The sequence below is a fragment of the Hyperolius riggenbachi genome, chromosome 1 (genome assembly GCF_040937935.1).
Source record: "Hyperolius riggenbachi isolate aHypRig1 chromosome 1, aHypRig1.pri, whole genome shotgun sequence".
NCBI classification, from domain to species: Eukaryota; Metazoa; Chordata; class Amphibia; order Anura; family Hyperoliidae; genus Hyperolius; species Hyperolius riggenbachi.
The window spans coordinates 261,965,205-261,978,457 of record NC_090646.1 but is presented as its reverse complement, the minus strand read 5'-3'; the positions used below and the strand labels follow the sequence as shown (position 1 = coordinate 261,978,457).

Here is a 13,253-nt window from a genome sequence, read left to right as displayed (position 1 = left end):
TGCGCGAGTATGTGCGATGTGCTTGTGAATAAAAGGTGTATTCCCGCTTATTGGGGTTATATTCTCTCCATGCGTCTACCAGGTGGAACGGGGAGAGCAGTCCCTTTAGAGATGACGCCAACTGATGGTGTCTAGGGGAAACATTTTGGTTTGGATCTGTCTATGGCTGGATTGGGCGCCAGGTTAAAATCTCCGGCCCAGATCACCTGAGCCTGTCCCATCTCAGACAAGTGGGACAAGACTTTTTTTATGGCTGGGATTGGGGACTCTGGCGGGGCGTATAGGTTTATTATTGAGATTTGTGTGTGCTGTAGTTTGCCCTGGATTATAATAAATCTTCCCTCATCATCTGAGATCGTTTTTTCAACTATTAGGGGAAGGGAGTTCGCTATTAGGGTGATCACTCCTCTATGTTTTTTTGTGGCTGTCGAAGCATAGAATCTCTGATAGTTTTTGTGAAAATATCTGGGTGTAGAATTTGTGGAGAAGTGAGTCTCCTGGATGCAGATTATATCCGGGTGACATTTTTGGTAATCGATCATTGCTTTTCTCCTCTTTGCTGGGGCATTCAGGCCCTTGGCATTATGTGATATGACATTAAGAGACGCCATTAAGTTTTCTATTTAGCGATATATGGAATGTTTGGATTTTTTGATAATGAGGTTTGAGATTCTGTACTTCAGCAGCCCGGGGGGAGGGCGTATAGGGTATGTCAACCTTTGGGACGGGGAACATGAAACATACAGTTAATAGCAAAATGACAATAAAGAGTCTTGAGCCAGTATAGTCCAGTCTGGCTCTAGTAGAGCAAAATTTGCTCTTAGCAACAATAGGCATGCCTGGGGATATTAGAGTACCAGTCATGCAGATTGTCAAGTGGAGGCAGCATTTTTATCCAACTGCCGCATCAACCCGTTATACAACATTTCAAGCATTAAAGTGCAAACCTTATACGGAATAACCAACGTGGCTAGAATAAACAGTAGGATGGATATGTAAGTAGTATTTTGTTAAACCCCTACGGTGAAGAGGTTTTGCTGTCCGCCATCCTATAACGGAGTAAATAGAGAAAAAATTCAACATGAACTATGTAACGTGGAGATAAAGGGAAAGAAAGGAGCCTCGGTGGGCTGTTCTCCCAAGGTTTTCCGGGAGTTCTGGGTTAAGTGCTGGGCTCCGGTGATCCCCAAACTGTGGTATAGCGGGCCCTATAATATAGTTATGTAGCCATGTCTCTTGTGCCTCAGGAGCAGCCCGGAGGTTCCGAGCATGTGGAGACCGAAAGTCTGTCTAAGCGTCTCCCGCTGAGTGAGTACTAAACAATGGCGGCTGTTGTTCTGGTGCAGCACGGGAGGCTGGCAAAGCGTTCAAGGTCATTGTACAGTCGCAGGTGCAGTATGTGGGGATAGGGAAGAGTTATCAGATGAGGGTATTCCCCCGGTGGTATGCAGGTAGTGGGCATGTCATTACTCACAGTTTAGGTCCAGCTTCTTAAGGGTTTATAAACGACCTGTTTTAGTCGTCCTCGGTTTGTGGGCGAGAGCGAGATGCTTTAGTTGTCCAGACTTTCGCAGGTCTCGGAGCCCGTTGTGGTAAATGGGCGACATCCATAGGTTCTGCCCGGATTCCTGCCAGTTCGAGCTGTTTGCGGCCTTCTTCTAGTGTGCGGCATGTGTAGGCTTTTCCGCCGTGCTGGAAGGTTAGGGAGAAGGGAAATCCCCATCTGTATTTGACGGAGGCCTTCATGAGCGACGCAGTTACCGGGCGGAGGAGTCGTCTGCGTTGTATCGTCATGGGAGCTAGGTCCGCATAGAGTTGTACAGTGTCTGGGACTCCTGGAAGCGATGTCAGGTTTCTGGCTGCCTGCAGTATTTGGTCCCTAACTTCTTCATAGTGAAGCTTGAGAACTACATCTCTTGGTAAGTGAGGTTTAGGCGGTTTGGCCAGCGCCCTGTGGATCCGTATCATGCGGAATTGCTGTGGGTCCTCTAGGGGAAGAAGAGCTTTAAAGAGGGCAAGTGCCACGGCTGGGAGGTCAGTCTCTGTTTCTGGGAGACCTCGAATTCGAAGGTTAGCGCGGCGGTTGCGGTTTTCGATGTCTTCCATTTTCAGCTCAAGAGTATCGATCTGAGTAGCTTGAGTGTCCATTTGCTCTTTGTCTTCTGCTAAGGCTACTGTAATAGCGTCAGTTTGTTTCTCTAAATCGGCGACCCGACCTCCAATTTCCCGTATCTGAAGCGTAAAGTCTCGAACCGCCTCCTTTAGTTCCGCACGGAAAACTTTCTGAATATTTGCTACCAGCTCATCGTGAGAAGCTGGCTGGATTGGAGAGGCCGGCTGGTTGTTTTTTTTTGTTGGCCTGCGGTGAGATTCTATGCTCGGGCGAGGCTGGGCCTTGTTGTTGTTTTGCGCCTTGCTGTGCCTCCGCCATCTTGGCTTTGGATGAGCGCGTGGAGACCGGGGATGTTTTAGGTGTGCCTGGTGTTGTAGAGTCCGGAGAATCGCCTTTCTTTTTGCTCTTCCTCCCCTTGGTCATGTCACAGTGCCACGGTGCAAGTTTGGTGTGGGTTTATATCCGTTTGCTCGCGTAGTTAAGCGGGTTGAGCAGAGTTGGAGCGGAGCTGCCGGGGATCACATCCACTTCGGTCAGCGCCGCGCATGCGCCTCGTTCCCCCTGCTTTAAAAGAAACCTGAGACAATTAAATAAAAATTTTGTATCCATACCTGGGGCTTCCTCCAGGACCCTTGGCGCTGATTAGTACCTCACCGCCCTCCTCTGCTTTCTGCAGCTTCCACAATCCGGCCCGGTAACTGCAGTAGTTGGAGCTTACTGTGCATACCCTGCCACGCCCACTCCCCCGGCGTGCTCTCGTCGCTGGGAGAGTTCTGCGACTGCGCTGGTGCAGAACACTCACAGCCGCGGAAGTGACAGAGTAGTGTGCTTAGCCGCACTGCACCAACTGGCCCTGACTTGCCTAAATACCAGCCGGTTGCAGAGGCTGCAGGCAGCAAAGGAATGTGATGATGGAGCGATTAGGCCGAAGGGGGCTGGAGGAAGCCCCAGCTATGTATAAAACTTTGTTCTCCTTCGTCTTAGGTACACTTAAAAGAATGCTTCGTTGCCAGCTTGGTACACCAGTCATCTGTTACCCCAGTACTGTATTGCTGCAAAGCAAGTGCTAGCCACTGTGCTGCCTCATTGACTAAAGCCTCCTACACATACTGGATGATTATTGGCTTTGGGGTCTTGCCTGAGAATCTACTGTGTATATCCTTTCTAATGCATCACAAAGATTTGGAGTGCCGAGCTTATGATTTTCCTTATCCTGCGTCTGTCTAGCACTCTGCCCCCAACTGTCACATGAGGAATTCTTTGCGTGCATGCACCTTCAGCCTCTGTTGTTCACACTGCCGGAATGGACAATGGCTAATATGCAAATACTTATTTCTCCTGATTTTTCTACTAGGTGATATCAAATGTCTATAAAATGCTCTTAAACCACTAGAAAGCAATACAATTCTCAATATAATTGATAGTGCACCTACTTTTTGGACTTTTTCAATTGCAAAATGCTGAACTGTTCTTTAACCATGTGCATTCACGATCTCTCCCTGACCTGGCTTTCATCCTACCTCTCCAACCGCTCCTTCACAACCTAGTTCAATGAGTCCTCGTCCACCCCCAACCACCTCTCAAGCCCAATCTACACGATACGATTCTTTATACGATTCTATTACGTGGCAAATCAAATTGAATCGAATCCTGATCGGACATGTCGGATTTAATCGGATCGTAAATAGAATCGTAATCGAATTGTATAAAGAATCTTATGTAGATTGGGCTTCAGTGGGAGTCCCCCAAGGCTCGTTCCTTGGCCCCCTACTGTTCTCCCTATACACATCCTCCATTGGCAAGGTTATCTCCTCCATGGGTTTTAACTATCTGTATGCAGATGACACCCAAATCTACCTCCACACCCCTGATATATCCACCACTACCATGGACAAGGTCTCCTCCTGCCTATCTGCCATCTCCTCCTGGATGTCCGCTAGGTTCCTGAAACTAAATCTAGACAAAACGGAATTTATGATCTTCCCACCCCGGTCATCCCTGGACCTCCCAGATGTGCAGGTCACTGTTAACCACACTACCATTTGCCCTACCTCTCAAGCCCGTTGTCTGGGTGTCACCCTGGACTCCGCACTCTCCTTCACTCCCCACATTCAAAACCTCACAAAGTCCTGCAACTTCCACCTTCGTAACATCTGTAAGATTCGCCCTTTCCTGACCTCTGTCACCACCAAAATCCTTATCCATGCCCTCATAATTTCCCGCCTCGACTACTGCAATGCCCTTCTGTCTGGTCTCCCTATGACCCGAATAGCCCCACTGCAGTCCATCATGAATGCGGCAGCCAGAATTATCCACTCCTCCCATCGCTCCACCAGGGCGGCTCCCCTTCCGTGAATCCCTCCACTGGCTTCCTATCCAGTCCAGAATCAGATTCAAGATATTGTGTCTGATCTACAAATCCGTCCACAAAACCTGTCCAACCTAAATTTCTGATCTTACTCAGAGATACACACCAAGCCGCTCACTCCGCTCCTCCAATGAACTTCGCTTGACCGTCCCCCGCATCACCCAGTCCCATGCATTCCTCCAGGACTTCTCAAGAGCCGCTCCAACACTATGGAACTCCCTACCTCCACCCATTAGGGCAGCCCTCTCCTTCAACACTTTTTCAAGAAGGCCCTCAAAACTCACCTTTTCACTCTGGCCTACCACCCCTCACAATTGCTCTAAACCCACAGCTGAACTCTGGTCCCCTACCTCTCGTGTACCTACCTCTCTCTAGATTGTAAGCCTTTGGGCAGGGTCCTCCTCCTTTTGTGTCCTACCTGATCATGCACCTCCATTACTGTAAACCCATGCTATGCATCTAAGTGAACCTAACTTGCCTAATCTCCATGCTCCCATCCAAAGACTGACTAAGCATTACCTTGTACTCATACTGTGCTGCATGATCTGGTCTTTCTTGTATTCCTGTATTGTCATATTGCTGTATGTCACCCCTAAATATTGTCTGTAACCTAAATTAATGTCCAGCGCTGCGTAATATGTTGGCGCTTTATAAATACAATAATTAATAATAATAATAAAATAGAAGATAACTTTTTCTCCTCAGGTTTCTCCTAGGACAGAATATTTTAATTGCATATGGGCCAATGTATACAAATATGGGGACACTGTCCACTCCAGCAGTTTGTGGCAGTGTCTGTCACACCCACTGCACTGTCACACTCACTTTCCGGAAAAAATCAAGTAAAAAAATAGAGGTTGGTGGTTTATGTGTTGCGAAAACACAGCAGACAAACCTTGACACTGAAGATAGATTAGGTTTCTGGTGGGGTCCATTCTGCATATCAACAACAAATAATAAAATTTGTAAAGCGCTGTTCTCCCGTGGGACTCAAAGCGCATAAGCATGGCTCCGACGATCGTGGTACAGAGGAAGAATTTTATAAGTCTGGAAATGCCAGGCTAAACAGGTGGCTTTTCAGTCTGGATTTGAATAGCTCCAGGGATGGTGTTGTCTTTACTGGATGTGGCAGGGAGTTCCAAAGAGTAGGGGCAGCATGACAAAAGGCTCTATCTTCAGATTTTTTGAGGTGCACTCTGGGAGTGACCAAGTTTATAGAGCTTGCTGATCTGAGGTTGTGAGAGGTGTGGTGCAGCTTCAGCAAGTCCTTCATTTATCCAGGGCCCAGATTGTGCAGGGATTTGAATGTCAGCAGTCCAATCTTGAAGAGTATTCTCCATTCTACTGGTAGCCAGTGCAGTGAGCGAAGGATCGGTGTAATGTGACAGTGGCGAGGCTAGTTTGTTAGCAATCTGGCAGCAGCATTCTGCACTAATTGCAGGCGACGCAGGTCCTTTTTGGGGAGGCCAGCATAAAGGGCATTGCAGTAGTCCAGCCGTGATGTGATGAAGGCGTGGACTTGGGTTGGAAGATCCTTTGGGGGAATCAGATGTTTAATCTTTGCAATGTTCTTCAGATGAAAGTAGGAAGATTTAACTACAGATGAAATTTGGTTTCTGAAACTCAATTCCCCATCGATTAGTACGCCAAGGCTGCGCACAAGGTTGGAGCTGTTTATGTCTGAATTCCCAATCCTGATTGGTGTTGCTTTAGGATAGAGCTGTTTTGATGGCGAGTGCTGGCTTTGGACAAACAGGACCTCAGTTTTGTCAGCATTCAGTTTCAACCAGTTATCATTCATCCATGCCTGTAGCTCAGCTAAGCAAGAGTTTATTTTTGGAGTAGGGTCTGTTCCACCAGGTTTGAAGGACAGGTATAGCTGTGTGTCATCGGCGTAGCAGTGGTACGTCAGGCCATGACGTTGGATAAGTGTACCGAGTGGCAACATGTAGATTGCAAACAGCAGAGGGGATAGGATTGATCCTTGTGGCACTCCGAATTGTAGAGGTGCAGGTTTGGACATTATAGGACCTAGGGATACTCTCTGTGTTCTGTCAGTCAGGAATGATCTGAACCACTGGAGGACTGATCCACTGATGCCACAGTACTCCTGCAGTCTGTTAAGCAGGATTTCGTGGTCAGCTTTATCAAAAGCCGCTAAGAGATCCAACAGCATTAGGATGGAGCATTCCCCTCTGTCCCTTGCCATGAGCAGATCGTTGCAGACTTGGATGAGTGCTGTTTCACAGCTGTGGTGTTTCTTAAAGGAGTTATCCGGGCATTCTAAAGAAAATAAAGGCTACTTACCGGGGGCTTCCTCCAGCCCCAAGCTCCCAGGACCTCCCTCGCCGCAGTAGTTCTGCGCCTGCGCAGTCCGCTCCGGCCCACATGGCGGTGATTGACCGCGCCGCTCGCGCAGGTGCAGTACAGAGCGACCTGGAGGTCGCTCTGACGTCATCGCCGGGGACCGGGACGGAGCTACGGCGAACGGCTGCGCGCAGAGGTGCGGCGAGGGAGGTCCTGGGAGCTTGAGGCTGGAGGAAGCCCCCGGTAAGTAGCCTTTATTTTCTTTAGAATGCCCGGATAACTCCTTTAAAGCCAGATTGTAGAGGGTCCAGGATGTTGTTTACTGACAGCCTGGTTTCAAGTTGCAGATAGACAGCCTTTTCAATAACTTTAACTAAGAAGGGGAGGTTGGAGACAGGTCTGTAGCTGCTCATAGCATCTGGATCCATGGAAGGTTTTTTAAGAAGGGGCTTGATGATTCCTTCTTTTAGAGAGGTAGGAAACCTCCCTGCTTGCAGAGAGCAATTTACTATTTTGTGAAATGCTGGACTAAGCAGGTCAGGGCATTTCAGCATATGTTTAGTGGGTCCAGGTCGCAGGTTGTCTGGCGGAGGCAACGGAGGATGTCTGAGATCTCTTCCTCACTAATACTTTTTAAGGCAGTCTAGGGTGTTAGGTTGTTTTTGCAACTATTTCCAGGAGTTGAATAAGTCTTAGGTGCTGTGGACTAAATGAGCGACCAAATAGAGGATACTTTGTCAGCAAAGTAGCAAGCAAATTTCTCGCATAGCTCCTTTGAGGGAGTTATAGTAGTTATCAATTTATCCTCTTTGGTTTGGCAACAGACCTTGTATATCTGATTCTAACCCATCACATCAAACCTAAATTTATTTCCTTCCTTACCCCACCCCACCCAGACTCTTCCTTGCAACTTATAGGACTTTTTTGCACAGTACACCTGATGAGATCTTGAGTTTATACCTCCATAGGTCCGAAACTTTTTGGTGGCAGGAGGACGCACCAAATAGGCAGGCGGCTTTAATGGTTTGGCTGACCAATGTATACTTATACTTGGATTAGAAGACTTGTGTAATTTTTGCAGTTCAAAGCGAAAACGCACGTTAGATTTTCCTCACTATTGTGCATCATCATGCTGGGAATACACGGTTTGTTTTTGAGCCATTTAGATGGTTCGATAGATAATTTCCGACATGTCCGATTTTCCGTTCGATCAATTCGCTGCTTGATTTCTCATAGAGGTGAATAGAAAAAGAAAAGATAAAACCGAGCGGAAGATAAGAGAATCGACTGCAAAAACTATCGAGCGTAGAATCGAACGGCAGAAACAATCCCAGCATTAGGGCCTTCTTGAAGATGGATAAATCATGCTATAATAATGGTATAACACTTTATACCTACAATAAGGATGAACTTAATCAATCATGTGAACCCAAAGTCAAACATAGGAATGACCTCCAAGATGCTCACTGCTATTTATATGTAGAAAAGTCTCTGCCCAAAAACAGACACTTGTGGCTTGGCTAACTGTCATACAGCCTAGGTCAGTGATCTGCAAACTTGGCTTTCCAGCTAAGGAACTACAAGTCCCATAATGCATTTGTCTTTATGAATCATGAATGTAAGACTCCTGCAATGCATTGTGGGACTTGTAGTTCCTTAACAGCTGGAGAGCGAAGTTTGCAGATCACTGGCCTAGGTATAAGTATATAGTATAACATATATACTGCAGTGAATCTGCATTGTGCCTACTTCCTGCTTTCATGGAAGCAGACATATTGTTCATATCCTGTGTATACCAATTAGCTTATCTGCCATGGCAGTTAGCTGACACAGGTGAGAGCTTCACAAGTACAACTTGTGAATAGTCACAGATTGGGGGGAGGGGGTTAGACAGGCTAAACTCTCTAAATTGTACATGTCAAGCTCTGGCCCACGGGCTATATCTGGCCCTCAGCGCCATTAAATTCGGCCCTCTAGTGGTTTCCCTACTTTGCATTATGTTTGGCCCACTCTAGACCACCAGAGAAGTTATATTGGAGGTGAAGCCATAGAACACCAGGAAAGCCATAATCGTGAGGAAGCGCTAAACACTAGGGAACTTTATAGGGGAGGGTGGGGGCCTCGTCTGGACACCAGGGAATTTAATAGGGGAGGAAGGACCACTAGACACCAGAAAACTGTAGAGGGGGGGGGGGGGGCATTGGATACCTGGGAACTTTTTATAAGGGAGGATGGTGGTCAGTAGACATTGAGGCCCGCGACTAGGTCCCAGTGTACGATTTTGGCCCACTTTGTATTTGAGTTTGACACCCCTGCTCTAAATACATAAAGGGTGCTTTCCTTCTGTCATGAGCAAGCGTTCAGTTCCACTTTAAAGTGGACCTAAACCCAGAACTTCATCTCTGCTCTATATAAGATACCCAACAGCATAATAACCTTTAAAGACATTTATTTAGTAGGCCTCGTCCACACTATACACACTGCCGTGTGCATTTCGGCAGAGCATATGGTGTGCGATCAGCAAGAACTTCAGAAGTGCATAGACAGCACTTCTGACGTTCATACTATGCATGCTGCGCAGCAGTGCGATACACTATTGCACTGCTGCACGCATTTTTGCAAAAGGGCATTGCTGATCCCATTCACTGTAATGAATGGGATCAGCAGTGCATGGCAACGTGGATGGCATGCTATCGGGTGCACTTGCGTCCTGAACGCACGACCATATGCGTTGCCTAACGTGAATGAGGCCTACAGCTGATACAAATCCTGAAATAAATCTGCAGTGTGCCTTACTTCCTGCTTTCATGGAAGCAGACATATCAGCCTGTGTTTTCAAATAAGCTTATCTGCTGTGGCAGTCAGGTGACACAGGGAAGAGATCAAATTACAACTTGTGATTAGACACAAATGAGTGGTCATTGGATAGGTTAAACTCTAAATGCATACATGGTGCATTTCTCTGTTTCCTTTTGTCCTGTGCAAGAATTCAGGTCCACTTTAATGTGTTGTACATATGCAAACCCAGAAAGGTTTAGGTCTATGCCTTAATAAGTGACTGTTAAATCCAGCAGCAACATTGCTCATAATGACTGTTTTGGGGGACTAACTTTAAAGTCCAGGTTTTCTCTGTTGCTGTGGCCTTTAACACATATGCATGTCAAAATGACAATAATACTGTAGCAGATTGACTGCGGAAAGTTGGAGGTAAACTATCAGCATTAGACATTTTTTGCGCTTAGCCCGTTTAGCTACAGTTATCTAACAAGGTTGTAGGAAAAACTATTATGCCGTGAAGCAGTCATGCACCGCGATGGTACGAAGGATTACCGCAACGTCTTGTATTTTTTTTAGAAAAAAAAATAAGAAAAACAAGCCTGTGACTTTAAAAGATTTGCGTGAGTCACCCCTATGAGGTGGTAGAGGCCTGTACTGAAACTGCAGCGCTGCTCCGGGCGAGAATAGAACCTTCCATTTCCTCTTCCCTCGCTGACAGAGGAGGGTTCCTGCTGGCACTGATCTAATCATAGTGCAGTCACAGATATGGCTGTGTAAGAAAACATGGTGGAGACGGCAGCCGAGATGGAAGCGTATGTTTTAGAAGACATCCTGGAGGTACGGAGAGTGTGGCAGCTGCCGGAGAGCACAGTTTAGGCAAAGCAGGAGGAGGGCGGAGAGGGCCGGATCTCCGGATAATGTGAGCTGACGATTAGCTAGACCTTGTATGCTTCCTCTAACGCAGATTTCGTACCATATTAGCGCTCAGATCTGGCGTCTTTACAGTATGGCATTGCTGATAACGTTACAAATCAGTATGTAGCAGCTGTGTTTAAAACGCTGCGAAAAGGGGGCCTTAGATTACATAAAATGCCTGCGTGCCTGTGACCTTTAGATTAACTCATTAGAAGGTGGGGTCTGCAAAGCAGCTTTCTCTGGGTTTAGAATATGCTTGCACAATTCCTCCGCATGGAGAGTCAGTCTCTCACCACTTTACAGGATATAGGGAGATTATTTTTTATTGTGTGGTGATTTTGTAGCATTTTTAAAGATAGCTAATACGACTTTATAGTTCAAAATAGTTTTTGCTTTTGTAGATATTCTACTATAATTGACAGGTTGGGAAGTTCAGCTAAGTTTTGTGTGTTGAAATGTGTTTTTACTATGTAAAATCTTTTTAATGCAAGTGTTCATTGCCATGTGTAAATGCTACTGTCAGTTTGTAGACTGATCAAAACTAAACCTATAGTCTAACATTGCTGTGCCAAACATTGAGAAATAGTAACTATTAATGGATAGTCCTGTTGGAGTACAGATTTTTAGCTGCTGCCAGTTACTCGGCTTTCTTAGTTTCATAGTGTTTTTAATGTTGTTTTATGATATCCTACCTTTTTTGTGCAGTAATCCCTTTCCTGTGTCCTTTCAGCACTGCCCCTTTTTCACAGGCTACCTACAGTGGTGTGTTCACACATAGACTATGTAATACTTTCCACATCACTCTGACATAGACATTTACATACAGTAGCAGGTGCTGTAGCAACAGAACAGATGGTGACATCCACAGTTAATCATCTGTACTGCATGTCAATAGCACACCTTGCTCATTTGTGAGGCAGACAGTGGGCTTGTACAATGCTTACTTATAAAAGTGTAAGCGGAGTGAAGTATGCCTGTAATTATCGAACTTTCAAGGCTTCCTTCTTACCCATTTTGGGCACTTTTCTTTATCACAAAGCACTCATGCTTTTCTAAATTGCAGATGTGCCACGATTTGGTCACTGTCTATTGTAGCCAATGATGTGATTGCTCGGGGATCCCTACCAAACTGCTGAAAGCACCGTTTTGCGATTGCAATTCTGTTTGAGGGATCACCCCATCAGGATCCACTGGCAAAACACTTTGCTGACCGGCAAATGCTGCCAAAGAGCAGCTAGTGCAGTGGTCAGGAACCTTTTTGGCTGAGCGAGCCATAAACGCCACATATTTTAAAATGTATTTCCCTGAGAGCCATACAATATGTTTCAAACTGGCACAGTGCGCATGCGCAGCAGAGGGCTCACTTCTCTGTTGCTATGGTGATGTGTATACAGTTGATCCACCAGGCAAGTGACAGGCAGCCTATTGGGCCAATCAAAGTGCGACAATCTCGTCCTACAAAGTCACTGGACCTGACAGGGTCCAGAGTGGGATAATTGGAGCAGCCGTTCGTTTTGGTGGGAGCTTGAGTAAGTTAGTAGTGCAAGGTGCAGCAGTAGCATGCACCACTTTGAACATTTTACTTGCGCTGCCACACTAAGCTGCGCTGCTTGAGCAGTGTAGCTTAGTGAATCAATCCCTACTGATTTGTATGTGAGCCAGATGTAGCCATCTAAGGAGCCACATCTGGCTCCCGAGCCATAGGTTCCCTACCCCTGAGCTATGGGTCCCAGCCCTAAAGCTGCTTAAATTTTTAATTTTTTGTTAAGCATTTATATTTCTGCTGTATGACCATAACATTAGTTGTGCCAGACACCTTTACAAATACTGCAAATTACAAGATTGTTTGCTGAAGACAGGAGTTTCACTTCCTTGACTGTAGGATGCACGAAAGATGTTTATTCTGAAGAAGTGGACAGAATATGAAAATCATTCCTTTGTCCTTGTGAGCTAGGGGTATATTCAGAGCTGCTGGTTTAAATCACATTTCTAATCATTTCGCAAAGCCATATAATTTAACTTGCATACTGCAGTTTTGCCTTCATATGTGCTCAGCATAGATTGGCTATGACTGTGTAAAGGCCTTGTGAGGGAAATATTGGTGTACCATGACTCCCAGAATTTTTGCTACAGTGAATAAAGGAACATAAAATACCATGTGTTCATGCTCATTTAGCGTGCTTATGAACATATATGTTGTGCCCCATTTGTTACAGATAGTAGAAGGCTCTAAAAGTCTTAAAGTAAACCTGAGATGGGGTCAAAGAAAAAAATGTATACCTACCTAGGGCTTCCACCAGCCCCTTCTGGCCCGATCCCTCCCTCGTTCTCAGAACTTGCAGGGATCCTCCACAAATTGCCCCAGAAAGTCCTCTGGTCCGGGGCATACTGCTCAGACGCATAACGCTCCCGGCCACGGTAGTGTGATGAGGGAGAGGGCGCGGCTAGGCTGGACGACTTACCGTGGCCAGTTGTTGACGAACAGGCGGTGACTGAGGACAATGTGGGAGCGATCAGACTGGAGGAAGCCCCAGGTATGCATAAATGTTTCATTTGGCCCCATCTTAGGTACACTTTAATTCAGTAATCTTATGTGTGGTGGGGAGGAGGTCATGGAACAGGGAAAGTGAGGGTCCCCTTTTATTTTCCCCCCTGCAAAGCCAGAATTAATGCATTTCCACATGCGGACTTGACGATGGGACTATTGTGACTATGGCCTTGTTTGAACTGGTTATTGTAGACCCGTAGTCCTAAATGTTGCTTGGCGCTAAT

At 46.2% G+C, this 13,253-nt stretch overlaps 1 protein-coding gene across 5 annotated transcripts in view; it reads left to right on the top strand.

Annotated features, from left to right (window-relative positions):
• The window catches only part of ANKRD17 (ankyrin repeat domain 17), a 233,656-nt gene that overhangs the window by 65,393 nt on the left and 155,010 nt on the right, over positions 1-13,253 (top strand). Inside the window, exon 1 of one of the 5 annotated variants that reach the window (XM_068233432.1) lies at positions 10,257-10,403. The exons of the other annotated variants lie outside the window; for them this stretch is intronic. Within the exon in view, the coding sequence (XP_068089533.1) occupies positions 10,350-10,403 (54 nt within the window). The 5' untranslated portion in view covers positions 10,257-10,349. Of the gene's footprint in view, positions 1-10,256; positions 10,404-13,253 lie in introns of those variants that run through there. 5 annotated transcript variants of the gene reach the window in all.